This window comes from Palaemon carinicauda, chromosome 1 (assembly GCF_036898095.1).
Source record: "Palaemon carinicauda isolate YSFRI2023 chromosome 1, ASM3689809v2, whole genome shotgun sequence".
In the NCBI taxonomy this organism is placed as follows: Eukaryota; Metazoa; Arthropoda; class Malacostraca; order Decapoda; family Palaemonidae; genus Palaemon; species Palaemon carinicauda.
Genome location: NC_090725.1, coordinates 286,506,333 through 286,524,698, shown reverse-complemented (window position 1 = coordinate 286,524,698; position 18,366 = coordinate 286,506,333). Strand labels below are relative to the sequence as shown.

Below are 18,366 nucleotides of genomic sequence, written 5' to 3'. Positions count from 1 at the left end.
CGTGACCTTGGCCTTGACATTTGACCCAATTACTCCCAAAATCTAGGGAAACTGTCCTTGGATCAGGGCCAGTCATCCCACCAAATTTCATGAGATTCTGTCAAATAGTTTTTGAGTTATGTGAATCACAAACACAGACACACATACAAACAAATAAATGGACAAAAGGGTATTGTCATCAATATATCATGTTGTATATCGCAAGATAGACAAATGAATTATGCACATTTGACACTAGTTACCACAATATAGCAAAAATAAATTTTTTACCTTTACGTGACCTTGACCTTTTGACCCAGTCACTCTCAAAATCTAATTAAATTGTCCTTGGATCATGGCCAATAATCACACCAAATTTATTGAGATTCTGTCTAATAGTTTTTGTGTTATGCAAATCACAAACACAGATAAACAACGCTTATCAAAACATAACCTTTGCCGCAACAAAGTTGGCGAAGGTAAATATAGTGATCATCTTTGATGTTCACGTTCAATTTCATAAATTGTATATTTTTTCCAAGGTTCTTTAGCTAGTGTTTATATAAGATGAGAAACTACTAAGCATTAAAATGCAACTTATCATATTTTAATAAAAAAAAATTTACTGAGGATTTAGTGATTAGAGAAAAAGGATTAAAGTGTTTGCAGTTATTTATCTTTTGACCTGACCTCTTGGCCTAGTTCACCATTTGGTACACACAGAGAAGCATTATTCTGATATTACAGAGTGTACTCTTTCACAATATATCAATTAAACACTTGAGCAATATCAAGAGTTAGATTACCCCGTGTTCTCTTAGTTTTGATAGATTTATTCTTTGATAATGAGAGGCATGATAAAAGGTTAATAATTTTCACTAAAGGAGAATAAAAAGTTCAGTGATATTCTAGCTAATTTATATGTCAATTGTATTATGTATCTTAACATATGATGGAAATGTTCAAAGTAGGGGAAAATTACATTGTCATAATCATATACTGTAGGTTTTAAAGTAAAATCATAGTATTTCATAAGATAGACCCCATTTTGTCATGGAAAAGAATCTTCTATATTTTTCATAAACGAAAAAAGTATATTGATCTTGGGAACTGAGTTTATTCTAGAACAGTCCTCTGCAGAACACCCTAGTGGTTAGTTTGCAAGAAGAGTGGGACATAAACATTGCCTACAAAGTCACATAAGGGGTTGCTGGAAAACACAGCCTTCCATTGTACTCAGAATTTTTCCAAGTTCTCCAGAATTTCCAAGTAATACAGTCACCTCGTTTTTTGTCTGGAAGGTAAATGTCATATTTTACCATAAGAAGGATCAAAAGCAACAGGTAATGGAGAAATATATTGGTACTTGAGGATTTTAGGTAATGCAGCATACGGGACTATAGTCGCCATGAAGATCCCGGGCAAATTAACCCCCAGCCCCTAATGATGTCACAGCCAGTCACGTTGTCTCCTTTACAAATTTTCTATACTAACTTATAATCACTTTAAGGGAATGTGTTGTGACTGCTGTTAACGTGGGAGGCAATATGATTGGCTATGGCATACTCAGGGGGTGGGGCTTATTTCGCCCAGAATCTCTGCGGCAACTATTGTATTTATTATATGTATCTCCAGGTGATTATTCGAGAGTCCTCTTTTATTGGGATCAGTTGATAATAATGAAATGACATATTGTTGAATAGAAATATAAGATTATGCTCAAATATCAACTGAATGGGATTCAGAAATAGACTTTTAACATCTAACTTACTTTTAGGAGTTGATTTGTTCAGGTTGGGGTGAGAGTTGGCACATTTATGGCAAAACAACCCTCTGAATTATTTGTATCATCAAAAAGTTCCTTCCATTGTCGGGTCTGACAGGCTGTAAAAGAGATGCCAATAAGTTAGAGATGTTACTCTTAAGGTAGATATGCATTGAAAGCAAATTATAAAGAAGGAACACACTTTGTAAGACCAAGAAGAGTAAACTATAATTTTGTTTGGATAAGTCTCTTGATGGAATTGTATTTTCAAAATATATGTGCACTTTATAAAAAGCATTTTGTACCTCAGGTGCTGGAGTTGCTTTCGTTGTATTTGTCAATGTTGGCTCAAGGTTTGTTGTTGGTGGAGGTTGGTTTGCTGTTGTTGGAACCGGGGTGAACATTGTTTGAACTGGGGTTGTTGTAGAAGTTTCTGTTGTTGTCGCTGGAAAAAATAGTTGAATATCAAACCTCTTTCTTATCACAAAGTTTTTTTTATAGCTTTTACAAGGCAGATCTCGTTGATAGTCTAGAGAATTTAGAAATACTAGAAAAATATCGAAAGCATTATGGATCAATGATTATAAGACTACAATTTGAGTTAGGTGAAAATTAGCATAAATCTTTGGTAGAGTATATTTTTTAATCTAAATCAAGTGGGCTATATAGAAAATGTAACATAAATAAGTGAGAATGAAAGTGAATGTTTCAACATAACCTTGCGCCTGTTAACCATACACAGGACTGAACTTGATATTTGATATGATGGCATGATAGTTTGTTCATTGCTCGTATCTTAATATTTGTAGCTTAGTAATATTTGGAAACTGACTTGGAAACAATAGATTGAACTATGTTGCAACTTAGTGAGAGAGACTATTGAAATAACGTCTTGTATTATATATTTTGTACCTTCATCAATAGTACCAATATCTATGTTACAGCATTCTGATGTTACTGTTAGTTTTAGGAAACAACTGTAGAACAAAAAGAGATTTCCTTACTTGTTGAATACCCGTTCAGTTCATCTATGAGTACGGTTAACCAGTCGTTCGCGGCATTGGTGACATTCAGAAGTGACGTTTCTTGGCTAATGGGAAGCGTGGCTGACCCTTCTTCTACGAGAGCTACAAAGTTGAAGAGCGATAAGGTCATACACTCGACTTCTTTAGGATCACTGCTCTCACTTAGAGATAGGAAGTAGTTCGCCAAGTGATTAGTGACGTTGGTTGGAGTGCCTGTCAGGGAACTGTTCACTCCGCTAGTGACGTTGGTTGGAGTGTCTGTCAGGGAACTGTTCACTCCACAGTAAGGGGAGATTGATACTGTATCGTTGTTGGGCATTGTTTTTCCGTAGGTCACGTCACGTCGTCTTCGACGTCCGTAAATCTTCAAAAGATTTCCCAGTCTCTGAAGCCTATTAGCTGCCTTTTTGAGAATATCAATGAACCATTGTCTCGCTGCGAAGGAAACAAGTAAACAAGTGGATATATAATCAAACATAAGAAGCTAAGCAAAACAAAAGAGAGATAACCTAAATTGAAAGTGGACAATGAATAATCAGTTTTGGGTGGCCAGAAAATGAATTGTATTCCATTGGTTCATTTAAACTTACCGCTGAATCAATTTTACTGTTAATCTAGTTGTAATTTCTCTCTCATTACATAACACCTATGGTGATAACATGAAGAGTATGAGGAGAGCAGACGGAAGCGGAGGGTAAGGTTGGGAATGGTAGCTGTCTGCAATTCATTGTAACCATCAAGGCTCAATGATTTTAAGCTTTTTTGGGGGGTTGAAGCATCTTTTCTCCCTTAATAAGGAACCTGTTGTTATTCATAAAGAAGACTGGAGTGCCTGAAGAGGAGCATTAATGCTATTCGAAACTCCTTACTTCTAATACCGTTATGAAATTGCACATAGGTCTGTCATGAGCCAGTGGCAAATCAAAGGTTAGAAAACAAATGAAAATCTTTTTATTTAACCATTCGTCTCGCTTGTGAATTCTCCTGAAGGATTTGAATGTAGCCCTGTTTCGTACATAAGACTTTTTAATCACTGACAAGTAAATGGATGAGGTATATTAATAAGTATTTATCTCTCAACCTGATTTATGGAAGGTTTGTGGGTTTTATCATACATTAGAAATCCTTTATCCTTCACTTAATTAGATAAATTATCGAGGACCAAAGACTTCCTGGATTTTGGGAGCACTTGCTGCTTTAAACTCCAGCTGTTTTAAAGGTTTCTCTAGAGCATAGGCGAAAATCATAAGTGTTAAATCTCGTTTGCTTTAATAAGGGAGCAAACATTACAATGATCAGCCTGAACTTAAAATAGTCTTTTTTTTCCCAAACTGGCTGTGATAGGTGGATTAACTTATGAAACGATCTATAGCATCTGCTTACGAAAATTTCAAGACATCAGTTGGTGTCCCCTGGAATGATGCAGCTGTTGAAATAGATGCATGATATCGTATGGTATATAAACATTAAAAAAACTAACTTACGGTTTGACCTCCACCCATTTCGGCTACAGGTGCGGGCTCCGCTAGTTTGGCCGTAAGAATAACATTTGTTACCGTCGGCGCATCCTGCAACTGGAAAAGTTAACCAAATATATTAGAAATAAATAAAAATAAGAAATAAAATTCAGTTTTGAAAAATCTCTTCAAAGTTATTAAATGTTCAAAGTTAGAAGTAATAATTACTGAGTTCAGTAGTCTTTGTGGTTATGGACATTGCTCTTACAATAGTCTTTGACAGATTGTCTAAGAGCCCCGCCCTGGCATAAGTCCCAGGCAAACTGTAAGACGACTGCTCTTACAATTGATTAACTTTTATCGACTGAATCCTTGATTAGTTAATTTTGTAGAAAACTTTAATAACATTAGTTGCTGCTTATGACTACACCGAAGGCTCCTCATAGTAAGTCAAGCCGAACTACACAAAGTACGCTTTTCTTCCAATTTCCCTTGCATTCCTATATTTGTAAAATATTATAGCCTAGAAACGTTAGTTAAACATGCATGGTTTTAATGCAATAAATAGATAAAAATGGAAACTGTACACTAATGTAGAGATAAGTGACTAGGTAGGAAGTTTACCAAGGCACCAGCCACATGTTGAGACAGTTATTACCGTTAGAGTTATTGGGTTCTTTGACTGGCCAGAGCTGGCCTCTTAAGTCTCCTTCATTGTTTGATGACATTTCGATGAGGAAAGGAAACAAATTGGCATTAGCAACTCAGCTTACATCCTATGTAGAGATATGTGACTAGGTAATAGATTAACTAAGGCACCCGCCACATGTTGAGATATTTATTATCACTAGAGTTATTAGGTTTTTTGACTGGCCAGAGCTGGCCCCTAAGCCTCCTACATTGTTTGATGACATCTCATTGAGGAAAGGAAATATCCTATGTATCCTGGTAAGGATTTGTTGCATAAAGTTGTGTGGTCAATGCCAGGATATTTTCCAAGCCGACACGGATTATGTTCTCAATCATTGCAATAAAGATAAGCTATGCAAAAATGTAGAATATCTAAACATTGTTTTATAGAAGTTGCATTGGAAGATGAAGTTTACTCAACTTCACTGCATTCAGATTTTCTTTGCAATAAGCATAAGACTTACCTGATCAATCGGCTTAAGAAACACCTCCATTCTGCTGGTATAACTATTGTAGCTGCTAATGATGAAGCAGATATACCCAACTGCTTAGTCTTTAGACAGGGCATAAAGTTGCAGTACTATGTTATGACACAGACTTACTTGTACTTCTTGTATCCCTTTCTAATCTTTCCATGAAAACACTTCAGATTAAACCTGGTTTTGCCAACAATCCCATCAAACATTAAAGCATATGATATTGGCACACTTTAAGGTAATCTGTAACACATTAGTTGTTCCTCCCTTCAGTCACAGGTTGTGACACATCAGCTATGTTGGGGAAGGGGGAAATGAAGCCATATAACACCTTGAAGAATAGTTTCTGTATTTCATAACTAAGCAGAATCTGAAGATGAAGTGGCCAAAGCTGGTGTATGGAGGAATGAAAGCAGATGGATGCCAAATTTTGTATAATTTTTAATTTAATGAATACATGAGAACAGTAGCGAAAATGTCTGTCAACTCTGGAACATTTCATCTCTACATTGCCACTAACATGTCATCCAGCTCTTTCACACACTTTCAGATTATTCTCTCTCTGTTAAATGAGATGGAAGTCTTGTAAAACTGTACTGAAACTAATACCTTTTATCATTCCTTAAGTTCCAGAGGATCTGTGTGCAGTTAGTTGGCTGTAATAGCCGCAAAGGCTGCCACCATCAAAATGAATGTTGGTTTATTGTGTTATTCCACGTGTAGCGAGTGTCATGGAATTGGGTATGAAAATTCTTAACTATAATAATTATTATTATTATTATTATTATTATTATTATTAGCTAACTTATAACCCTAGTTGGAAAAGCATATGCTATAAGCCCAAGGGCTTCAGAAGGGAAAATGGCCTAATGAGGAAAGGAAATACGGTAACATAAAATAGTGTGCCCGAGTGTACCCACAAGCAAGAACAACTCTACCCCAAGACTGTGGAAGACCATGGTTTAGAGGCTATGGCACTACCCAAAACTAGAAAATAATGGTTTGATTTGTGAGTGTCATCCTCTTATAAGCGCTTCTTGCCATAGCGAAAGTACAGAAGTTTTGAGGAATAAGATGATTTAGATAGTGAGTCGATATAAAATTTATTTTAAAGCATGCGTGTACAGTATGCTCAATTTGTACATCACTAATATAGGATTTAAAATTTTCATTTATTCTATTTCAATTACTCTTCTTAGTCCCTTTGTTGCCTCTGTATTTAGAACGGTGATATCCTAAAATCCTTGGCATCAGGCAACAGGGAGAGTAGGAATTGGCTCTGCACCACTTCAGAATTCAACATGGTCTTTGAAAAATATACTTGTCACTCTCAGTCAGCATTGGGTGGAACTCGTGGCCCAACTGCAAGATTTTACATGCAATGCATAAATAGAATCAACCTGTACCACACCATTGACAGAGCATTCAGAGAGTGTGATATCAACCTGTACACATGGGCACTTACTTAGGCAATTGACATCTTTTTAGGGACCAATCAACAAAATTATCCCAACTTGATCTGATTAATCTACCTTTCACACATCCAGGCTTAAAAGAAATGCTGATTGCTGGAGTTTTCAGTATCCAAAGAACAGAAAATCGGTTCAGCAGAGTTTTAGTAGATTTGACTGTTGAACAAACACTTTATGCAAATGCTGCATCAAAGATGATGGGCTGCACAGACTCCACCAACAATGTCACTGCCCATCTCCGATGGAGTGCTACCAAAGGTGCCAGAGGTGGATTCGTAAGTGCATTCCTTGAATTGGCGGGAATGAATAAAGCTGGTGCCATGCTGGCAGAGTTAACACCAAGCCGTTTCGCACATGACAACAAGGACCTCAGAAAATTACTAAAGACGATTGACCAAGACTATGCCAATCCATTCACCTTAAAATTAGACTTTCTTGTTAATATTCAGAGAGGAAAAGCAGCTACGGGTGAAATCTCTGAGGACAAAGACAGAGATAAGCGTGATAATATGGTCTTAAAGTGGAAAAGGCTGAAAGATTCGAGAAGCCCATCTCCCAAAATTCCTTGAGAACATTTTGTGACCAAGGTACAAGAAACAATCGAGCAAACAATCCTCCTGCAGTACCCTCTCACTCCTGTACCTCTCACTATGTGTTGGACAGATGGCACCATGGTGTCCATTGCGCATGGAAAGAAGACTGATCTTTTCAAATTCCTTGAGGACAGAGTAACAGTTCATAATTCCCCAATGAAAATAAAATCAACGTGGTTAGTCCCGAATCAGCCGCCCATTGAAATACTACCGCCAGAGAGTTATGGGGTCCTTTTACTGGCCAGACAGTACTATATTGGATCCTTCTCTCTGGTTACGGTTCTTTCTCTTTGCCTACACATACGCCGAATAGTCTGGCCTATTCTTTACAGATTCTCCTCTGTCCTCATGCACCTGACAACACTGAGATTACTAAATGATTCTTCTTCGCTTAAGGGGTTAACTACTGCACTGTATTTGTTCAGTGGCTACTTTCCTCTTGGCAAGGGTAGAAGAGACTCTTTAGCTATGGTAAGCAGCTCTTCTAGGAGAAGGACACTCCAAAATCAAACCATTGTTCTCTAGTCTTGAGTAGTGCCATAGCCTCTGTACCATGGTCTTCCACTGTCATGGGTTAGAGTTCTCTTGCTTGAGGGTACAGTCAAGCACACTATTCTATCTGATTTCTCTTCCTCTTGCTTTGTTAAAGTTTTCATAGTTTATATAGGAAATATTTATTTTAATGTTGTTACTCTTCTAAAAATATTTTTTTTCAATATTAAACTTACCCGATAATCATGTAGCTGTCAACTCTGTTGCCCGACAGAATTCTATGGAGGGATACGCCAGCTATCACAATACTAGAAGGGGGTGTTCTTACCAGCGCCACCTGTGGCCAGGTACTCAAGTACTTCTTGTTGACACCTCCTCAATTATTCCTCTGTCGTGCTTCTGACAAGACGTTCTGGGATACGCTTATGTTCTTGGAGTATTTTCACGACTTTGGTGAAGTATTTCTCTTTGATTTCGGCTGTCGCTTTACTGGAAACTTCTATTTTAGCTTAGTTAGCTTTTGGAATTAATTTGATTAATTTTGGTGACGAAGAGAGTATGAACTCTCGTTCACCTTTCAATGGCCGACCCTTCCCTTAGACGGAAGTGTTAGTGTCTAAGAGAGTTTAGACTCTCTTAATTTTGCTTAACAAAAGTTATAGATTTATTTTATATCTCTCCGCCTCTTATAGGCCTCTTCGATTAACTTCCTTTTATTATAAACTTATTAAAATTAATTTTTATATTTGTTTATATTCGACCTTCCTAATAGTAGGCGGTCTTTTCTTGGTACCGAAGTTAATTATCGTGAGCCCGTCATTTCGGTTTTACCTGTTAACATATTATGCTATTTTAAGGTCTTTGAAAGAATTTCTTTGATAGTCTCGTACTTTTTCAAAGTTGAACTAACGTTTTGTTTGTCTCGGCAGTTGTTGACGTTCAGAACGTTTTCAACTTGCACTCTATCGTTACGATAGAGAAAGAATGTTCACGGTTTCACATTGCAGTAAGAGTAACCGTGTCTAGCGTTTTGTTCATTCTTTCTTAACTTAATGGTTTTGATCCTAATAAGGAACTTTTCTTTTTGGGAAATATTTCAGTTTTTTCCTTTAACAATAATATGTTTTAACGATATATATGATTGGGCTCTTCTCCCAGGTTCTAAGTCAAGAGAGAGAGAGAGAGAGAGATAGAGACGGAGGGAGAAAGAGGATAAACGTTTCCCTCAAGCCTGCCAGGCGTACGAGCAACGTCGTTATCGTTTTGCTCTTATCCCTAGTCTCTTTAGGGGAAGAAACTAAACGTTTCTAGAGTGATCTAGTGTTTAGTCTCTTTCCAGCCACTGAATTTTCTTTCATTAGATTTTTCTGTTACATTGTAATTCTGTTTTCGCAATTACTAACTTTTGAGAAGGATAGAATTGCGTGTTTCAGGTACAAACCACTTAAAGTTTCGAGTTCAGTGAAATAAGTGCAAACAGAAATCAAAGTGATAAGTGATTAGCGCAAAGTATGTCAGTGTTATGCGTGAGGGTACTTTTGTGCGCGCCAGTCGTCCTCCCAGTCCGGGACCTCTTGCAAGCTCCCAAGCCCAGGGGAGAAGCAATGTCGAAGGGCACAAGGGTTCGGCAGGCCTTGATCGGCGCACAGAAGTATCCTCGGTGGTTGTGGGCGTGTCTTACTGAGACCGTCACTCCCACCCGCAGACGATTGAGCCCTTATTTTGCTCGTCTGCAGAAGAGATTTAGAGGAGAAATAAAGGCAGAGTAACGCTGGTCTCAGGTCTCAAGACCTCTTAAACGTAAAGTCCAGACCTATGCCAGACGTACGAAGTAAAGTTCAACAACCCGGATGCAGTCATTGGGTTAGCTCTGACTCTCCTCAGTCATCAGTTTGTCGGGCTGAGAGTGCGCCTACACTCCCCCCGCCTATGCTCGCTCCGCCTGATCACAGTACCACCTGCCAGGCGTACGATGTTGTGGACTCTACTACAGTCCATGCAAGCACAGCTTTCGGACCTGATGCGTGAGTGTCGTGCTGAGAGTGTTGCACCTCCTCCTCCTCCTGCACCGGTGGTGCACCAACCGCCTGCACCCGTTCAGCCTGTGCTGCACCCGCCTGCACCGGTGGTGCACCAACCGGCTGCACCCGTTCAGCCTGTGCTGCACCCGCCTGCACTCGCTGCACCCAGTCGCAGCACCATCTGCCAGGCGTACGATGTTGTGGACTCTACTACAGTCCATGCAAGCACAGCTTTCGGACCTGTTGCGTGAGTGTCGGGCTGAGAGTGTTGCACCTCCACCTGCACTCTTTCAGCCTGTGCTCAACCCGCCTGCACTCGCTGCACCCAGTCGCAGCACCATCTGCCAGGCGTACGATGTTGTGGACTCTACTACAGTCCATGCAAGCACAGCTTTCGGACCTGTTGCGTGAGTGTCGGGCTGAGAGTGTTGCACCTCCCCTGCACCCGTTCAGCCTGTGCTCAACCCGCCTGCACTCGCTGCACCCAGTCGCAGCACCATCTGCCAGGCGTACGATGTTGAACCTCTTTCTGTGTGCGCTGTTCCCAGTGTTGTTCAGCCTCAGCCTTCTTTAAGGCAACCTTCGGTTTGGGATCAGGAGGATTACTCCACTCTTCCTCCTCCTCCCCTGGCTGCTCCACCGGTGGTGCAACTCTCGGTGGAGGTACAACCTCTTCCACCTGTGAGTCAGTCTCCTCAGCTGCTGCACCGAGCTCAACCCGTGCACCCTGTTCCTGCGCCTCAGACACCTCTGCTTGCGGGAACTTTACCTTGTTCTGCGCAACCTCGGTCTCTTCACGCTCCACTCATACCACAGGAACAGGAACTTTCTGCACCTTCCACTGTTGTTGTTCCAGCTCGTTCTGACTCTGCTGTTCAGCATACCTTACCTCCATTTTCAAACCATGGCAAAAATATGAATCATGAGTTATGAATGTAAGGTAAACATTATGTTGATTTTTAAACCCCATGCAAGCATGCATAAAGCACTCTAGCACTGGTCATGGAATTTCTGAGAAATGTTAAACGCCATGCACACGCTCTGCTTTCCTTACAGCAGGCTCTGCTTACTACATGCTCAGCATTCAGCATGCTCTGCATTCAGCATGCTCTGCATACAACATGCTCTGCATACAGCATGCTCTGCATTCAGCATGCTCTGCATACAACATGCTCTACATACAGCATGCTCTGCATACAGCATACTCTGCATTCATCATGCTCTGCATACCTTACCGCATGCTTCTCAACATATCTTGGGTTGTTGCCAACTCACTAGACTGTCAAGCAGTTTCATAACGTTGCCTTCTAGTCTGCTGCTTTTGCACCAGTGAACCCTCACTCAGAGAACTTAGCTTTTCTAGGATAAGGTCCCTGTAGATGAGAAAGTTCTTTTCTCCCTCCTTCTGATATTCCCTTGAGGACTCTGTCATTTGGAGGGAGCCTTTAGCTGCATAACCTCTTATGGACTTTTATTTAAGCATAACATGCTTACAGGGAAGGTAATGGTTCCACTTCAGCCGCTAATCCCGTCTGTTACCACACCTGCTCCCATTGACCTTGAGCTGTGTTGCATGACATGCAGTCCAAGCTTAGTCCTTGTTAGAGGATTTTTTGTTTACGGAGTCAATGTGTCACGGGGAAGACGTTCAACAACCAACAGAAGGGACTTGTTGTGACGCAGTGCGGCAACCTCAGCAACCCGTTAAGGAGTTGTCTGTACGACCCAGATAGTCTAGACAGATTCGGGTTGTCACTGTACTTCCTCGCTTGCCCATGATTGTCAGTTTACAGACTGTGCAGCAAGATCATGATCTTGTGTCCGGCTCCGTCAGACGACTGGCTTTTAAGAGCTCCCACAAGTCGTCGCTGTCTGGAGATTTTCAAATGGACTATGGATCTGACCAAGGGACTGGGCCTCCTGGTCAATTTTGAGGAGTCTCAGCTCGTTCCATCCCAGACCATTGTTTCCTTGAGTATGGATCTTCAGAGTCGAGCTTTTCGGACTTGTCCGTCGGCCCCAAGGATCTTCCAAGCCCTAGAATGCATCCAGAGCATGCTGAGAAGGAACCGATGCTTAGTCAGGCAGGGGATGAGTCTAACAGGGACACTTTCATCGCTGGCCCTGTTCATCGAGTTAGGGAGACTCCACCTCCGCCCCCTTCAGTATCATCTAGCTGCTCACTGGATAAAGGACATGACGCTAGAGACGGGCTCAGTTCCTGTTTCCGAAGAGATGAGGTCTACTCTAACGTGGTGGAAGAACAGCATTCTTCTCAAGGAAGGTCTACCTTTGGCTGTTCAGACCCCCGACCACCGTCTCTTCTCGGACGCATCGGACACGGGCTGGGGTGCGACACTGGACGGACAGGAATGCTCGGGAACATGGAATCAGGAGCAAAGGACACTTCACATCTATTGCAAGGAGTGTTGGCAGTTCATCTGGCCTTGATAAACTTCAAGTCCCTCCTGCTTAACAAGGTGGTGGAGGTGAACTCCGACTACACCACAGCCTTGGCTTACATCTCCAAGCAGAGAGGGACTCATTCGAGGAAGTTGTTCAAGATCGCAAGGGACCTCCTCATTTGGTCAAAGATCGAAAGCTCACGCTGGTAACGAGGCTCATTCAGGGCGATATGAATGTCATGGCAGATCGCCTCAGCCGTAAGGGTCAGGTCTTCCCCACAGAGTGGACCCTTCACAAGAATGTTTGCAGCAGACTTTGGGCCCTGTGGGGTCAGCCAACCATAGTTCTATTCGCTACCTCGATGACCAAGAAGCTCCTCTTGTATTGTTCTCCGATTCCAGACCCAGCAGCAGTTCGCGTGGATGCCTTTCTGCTGGATTGGTCCCATCTCAACCTGTATGCATTCCCGCCGTTCAAGATTGTCAACAGGGTACTTCAGAAGTTCGCCTCTCACTAAGGGACACGGTTGACGTTGGTTGCTCCCCTCTGACCCGCGAGAGAAGGGTTCACCGAGGTACTGCAATGGCTGGTCGACGTTCCCAGGACTCTTCCTCCTAGAGTGGACCTTCTGCGTCAACCTCACGTAAAGAAGGTACACCCAAACCTCCACGCTCTTCGTCTGATTGCCTTCAGACTATCGAAAGTCTCTCAAGAACTAGAGGCTTTTCGAAGGAGGCAGCCAGTACGATTGCCAGAGCAAGGACGACATCCACTCTCAGAGTCTTTCAGTCTTAATGGGAAGTCTTCCGAAGCTGGTGCAAGGCCAATGCAGTTTTCCTCAACCAGTACCACTGTAACCCAGATTGCTGACTTCCTGTTACATCTAAGGAACGTAAAATCCCTATCAGCTCCTACGATCAAGGGTTACAGAAGTATGTTGGCAGCGGTTTTCCACCACAGAGGCTTGGATCTTTCCTCCAACAAAGATCTACAGGACCTCCTTAGGTCTTTTGAGACCTCAAAGGAACGTCGGTTGTCCACTCCAGGCTGGAATCTAGACGTGGTCCTAAGGTTCCTAATGTCATCAGGATTTGAACCGTTCCAATCAGCCTCTTTTAAGGACCTCACATTAGAAACTCTTTTCCTCGTGTGCTTAGCAACAGGTAAAAGAGTAAGTGAGATCCACGGCTTCAGCAGGAACATAGGTTTCACATCTGAAACGGCTACATGTTCCTTGCGGCTCGGTTTTTTTTTTTTGGCTAAAACGAGCTTCCTTCCCGTCCTTGCCCTAGTCGTTCGAGATCCCAAGCCTGTCCAACATGGTGGGGAACGAACTAGAGAGAGTACTTTGCCCTGTTAGAGCTCTTAAGTACTATCTAAGAAGGTCAAAACCATTACGAGGACAATCAGAAGCCTTATGGTGTGCTATCAAGAAGCCTTCTCTACCAATGTCTAAGAACTCAGTTTCTTACTACATCAGGCTTCTGATTAGAGAAGCAAATTCTCATCTGAAGGAAGAAGACCTTGCTTTGCTGAAGGTAAGGACACATGAAGTGAGAGCTGTGGCTACTTCAGTGGCCTTCAAACAGAACCGTTCTCTGCAGAGTGTTATGGATGCAACCTATTGGAGAAGCAAGTCAGTGTTCGCATCATTCTATCTCAAAGATGTCCAGTCTCTTTACGAGTACTGCTACACCCTGGGTCCATTCGTAGCAACGAATGCAGCAGTAGGCGAGGGCTCAGCCACTACATTCCCATAATTCCATAACTTTTTAACCTTTCTCTTGAATACTTTTTATGGGTTGTTCGGTCGGCTAAGAAGCCTTCCACATCCTTGTTGATTTGGCGGGTGGTCAATTCTTTCTTGAGAAGCGCCGAGGTTAAAGGTTGTGATGAGGTCCTTTAGTATGGGTTGCAGCCCTGTATACTTTAGCACCTTTGGGTTGATTCAGCCTCCAAGAGGAACGCTGCGCTCAGTAAGGAAGACGAACTTAAAAAAGAGACAGAGTAACGGTTCAATTCGACTTCCTTACCAGGTACTTATTATTTCATTGTTATTTGAGATAACTGTTATATGAAATATGGGATACTTAGCTATCCTTTAATCTTGTACACTGGTTTTCACCCACCCCCCTGGGTGTGAATCAGCTACATGATTATCGGGTAAGTTTAATATTGAAAAATGTTATTTTCATTAGTAAAATAAATTTTTGAATATACTTACCCGATAATCATGATTTAATTGACCCTCCCTTCCTCCCCATAGAGAACCAGTGGGACCGAGGAATAATTGAGGAGGTGTCAACAAGAAGTACTTGAGTACCTGGCCACAGGTGGCGCTGGTAAGAACACCCCCTTCTAGTATTGTGATAGCTGGCGTATCCCTCCATAGAATTCTGTCGGGCAACAGAGTTGACAGCTACATGATTATCGGGTAAGTATATTCAAAAATTTATTTTACTAATGAAAATAACATATTTTTCCTTCTTTCCTTTCCTTACTGGGCTATTTTCCCTGTTGGGGACCCTGGGCTCATAGCATTCTGCTTTTCCAACTAGGGTTGTAGCTTAGCAAGTAATAATAATGATAGTATGAAAAACCTTCCATTAAGAAAAATGAGCATGAGCGCCATGGGGTGTAGGACACCATTTATGTAATCAATGCAGCAGAACAAAATAGTCCACTCAAAGCTCTAAAATCCCAATCCATCAAAAAAAATGTACCCAGTTTTTTGTGAAAGGTTGGGCAGTCAAGCAGAATTTTGCAGAGCTGAAAGGTAGGGAGCTCTATGTTGGTGTAGACACAAGCTGTGTGCGGTTCAGGAGAATCAATGGGTTTGTTGAAGTTACACCAGTAACTCACTTGGATTATAATCATCCAGAGGCAGACACCAGACTCTGTCTCTATGCAATTAATTCTGACATCACCCTCCAGCAGCCAGGTGACATAGTTGTAAGTGCCTCATATACTGATTCCTGTTATCCTCTTATATCATTGTAATCTTATGAAAATCAATGCGTGGATGGACACTGACACCAAAGGTCAAGGCAATAGGTGCTACGTCAATATTTAGGTCCAAAGTTTGTGAAGCCCTACCAGGTTTTCAGGCTTTCACATGATGCGATTACACCTCATCCTCCTTTAGGAAATGAAAGAAGTGCCCTATGAAAATTGCTGAGGACAGTCAAGTCTACCTTGGTGTTCTCTCTGCATTGGTAATGAGTGAAGTAGATAAACCAACATGCAAACTTTTTGAAGAGTATACTGCCAAGATATATGATGCAAAGAAGGTAATGCCCCTGAACAAGCACAGGTTCTTATATTTCGAGAGGTCGTTTGGACCAAAAAGGGCAAGGGGCTGTTTGAAAGTGTGAAGGGTTTAGATGCAAGCAGTATTCCACACTATGAAAATTTCATCCAGCAGAAGATACATCGCAGCAACTTCATGGCAATGACGTGGCATGCAGCATGTGTCAAGATGATCCCCAAAAAACCATTAAAAGGATGGGAACTCGAGGACAGTGCCTACCAAATTATGTGAAACTCCAGATCCCAGATACCAGACTCTGTTCTCCCTGACTCTGCTTCTCCAACAGACGACGACAGTAGTGCTGAGACTCAAGAGTGCTGCTTCGACTCAGACTTCGATAACAGTGAGTAATGTAGATGTATGCAGTGAGATTGATGAAGACTGACTGATAATAAAATAGAATGTAGCTTGTTTATCTAAGTTCACAATATAATCTAGTGTAATTGGAAACCTACTGAACCCTTCAAAAGAACCCTTCTTAACAGGAAATACCTGAAAATATTTTTTCTTAAACTGGACATTTCAAATTATGGATGCAAAAGATATAAGCAATGTGAAATTCACCATTGCTCTCTGAAATATATTTGTAACCTATTTTTTACTATATCCGACCTTAACTGGCCTTTCTTAAGCAAAAATGCTAGGGAATGTACTTTTTTAAGTGATGTATTTTGGATGTGGTATGTAACGTCAATTACCACTATGAGTTTCAACCTTGTTCTCAGAAGTATAATTGAAAACGTATTGAACCCTCCAAAAGAACCCTTCTTATATGTAAACCCCTGGAAACATTGCTTCTTAAGCTAGTTATTTCAAATTTGGGATGCAAAAATATAAGTAACATGAAATTCTCTATTGTTCTCTGAAATGTTATTATAACCTACTTTTGACCCTACCTGACCCTTTCTGACCTTTCTTAAGTAAAAATGCCAGGGAATATGTTTTCATGAGCGATGTGTTTTGGATAAGTTATGTTAGGTCATTTACCAGTATGAGTTTAAACCTTGTTCTCGAAAGTGTAATTAAAAGCCTATTGAACCCTCTAAAAGAACCCTTCTTGAATGTGAACCCCTGAATTTTTTCTCTCAAATTGCATATTTCATCTCAGTAGTATGATGGTACTGATCCACGTTAATTTCAATCTTGTTCTTCAAACTGAAAAATAAAGGTCTATTTTTGGGAGGGCTTGGGGGGGGCCTGCCCCCTCTAAACCCCAGGAATGTTGGACTTAAAAAAGAAATGTTTTTTTGCAGCCGATCAACATGATCAAACCTTTCGTTCCCAAAAGTGTAAATGAACTCTACTGGGCTCCCTGCCGAGTTAATGCACATACTTCCATAACCTTACGATTATTGTACTTAGGTATCTGCTAGAAAGCGAGTGGCTAACCTTAGTACATTTTGATAATTATTGATCCATTGTTTTTATTGAAAAATGTCGCATTTTTCTCTTATTGATAAATTTGGATAAAAGAAGAGCACTGAAGACCTTCGTGCCCATTGTCTTGTGTTCATTAATTCGAAATTATAAAATCATTAAGTTAACTCACCGTCAGTTAGCGTAGAGTAATGGGGAAAATTATAGCGTAAATTATAAGATGACCTCATAATATTTAATATAAAAGCAGTGAAGGTAAGTGGTTCATAACTCACCATCATTCCAGCTGCCTGCCTGACACTCCGAACAGAAACCCTCATTGTCTGAATCTATTACAGTTCCCTCTGGATTCTGGGTTGGATCTGGAGGACAACCTGAAAGAAATATTATAGGGTTAGTGGTTACAGTGAGTCTCTGCTGTATTTGATTGAATTACGATCTCTTCAATTCATTTATCTTGTATTATTTTCATATTTAGTAGAATATAATATATTTCTTCATTATGGGATCCTTCAATTCACTTTTTTTTGTGTTATTGCAAACCTGCAAAGAATAAACTATCTGCTCCCATGCTTAATGCCAAAGAATTATGAAGAGAATAGAATGTATTTGAAGATAATAGAATCTATTTGAAGATATTAAAATCTTTTTGAAGATAATATAATCTTTTTGAAGAGAATAGAAACTTTTTTGAAAGGAATCTTTTGAAAGGAGAGCAAAGTTCCATCCAATATTTCGCGAAAAAGATACGCACATATCTTCCTTCACGGAGGTGATAGAAAGAAATAGACAAGTTTAGACCAAATTCCCATGCCAATCTACCTATCTGAACTTTATATCAATGTATTTCAACACCCAAAAGATGATGATAGTGAGGGATGGTGTGGTATAGATGGTGAATAGTAATTTGTGGACATTAACTTCATTAAAACGCCATAGGATCCCCATTTGGATAATACTTGGAAGAAGAAAATATTATTATTATTATTATTATTATTATTATTATTATTGAAGAAAGAAGAGTAATTGCTGAGTTGGTCAAGGGAATTTACTCTCCAGGAAAAGCAAGCAGAAAGATAATTTGTTCAAAACTGTGCTAACAATCTTGAACAACACAACAGACTCCAGGGAACTACACGAATGGGAACTTTTATTATTCACAATTAAAGGACATTCTTAAATAAGATGAAACACAATTGAGCTGAATATGAAGGTTCCACAGACTAGATTGCTCGATGCCAAAAAGGGGAAGTCAAACGGAAATAAAGGAAATGTATATAAAATGTTGCGTAATATTTGTAAA

At 40.6% G+C, this 18,366-nt stretch overlaps 1 protein-coding gene across 1 annotated transcript; it reads right to left on the bottom strand.

Annotated features, from left to right (window-relative positions):
• Positions 1–941: 941 nt before the first annotated feature.
• LOC137646011 (uncharacterized) lies at positions 942–4,954 on the bottom strand. The gene is made up of 6 exons (XM_068379144.1): positions 4,885–4,954; positions 4,254–4,343; positions 2,749–3,204; positions 2,050–2,189; positions 1,751–1,863; positions 942–1,273 (listed from the first exon to the last, which is right to left on the bottom strand). The coding sequence occupies exons 1-5, from the start codon at positions 4,952–4,954 to the stop codon at positions 1,795–1,797; spliced, it is 825 nt and encodes a 274-aa protein (XP_068235245.1). The 3' UTR covers positions 942–1,273; positions 1,751–1,794.
• Positions 4,955–18,366: the final 13,412 nt, after the last annotated feature.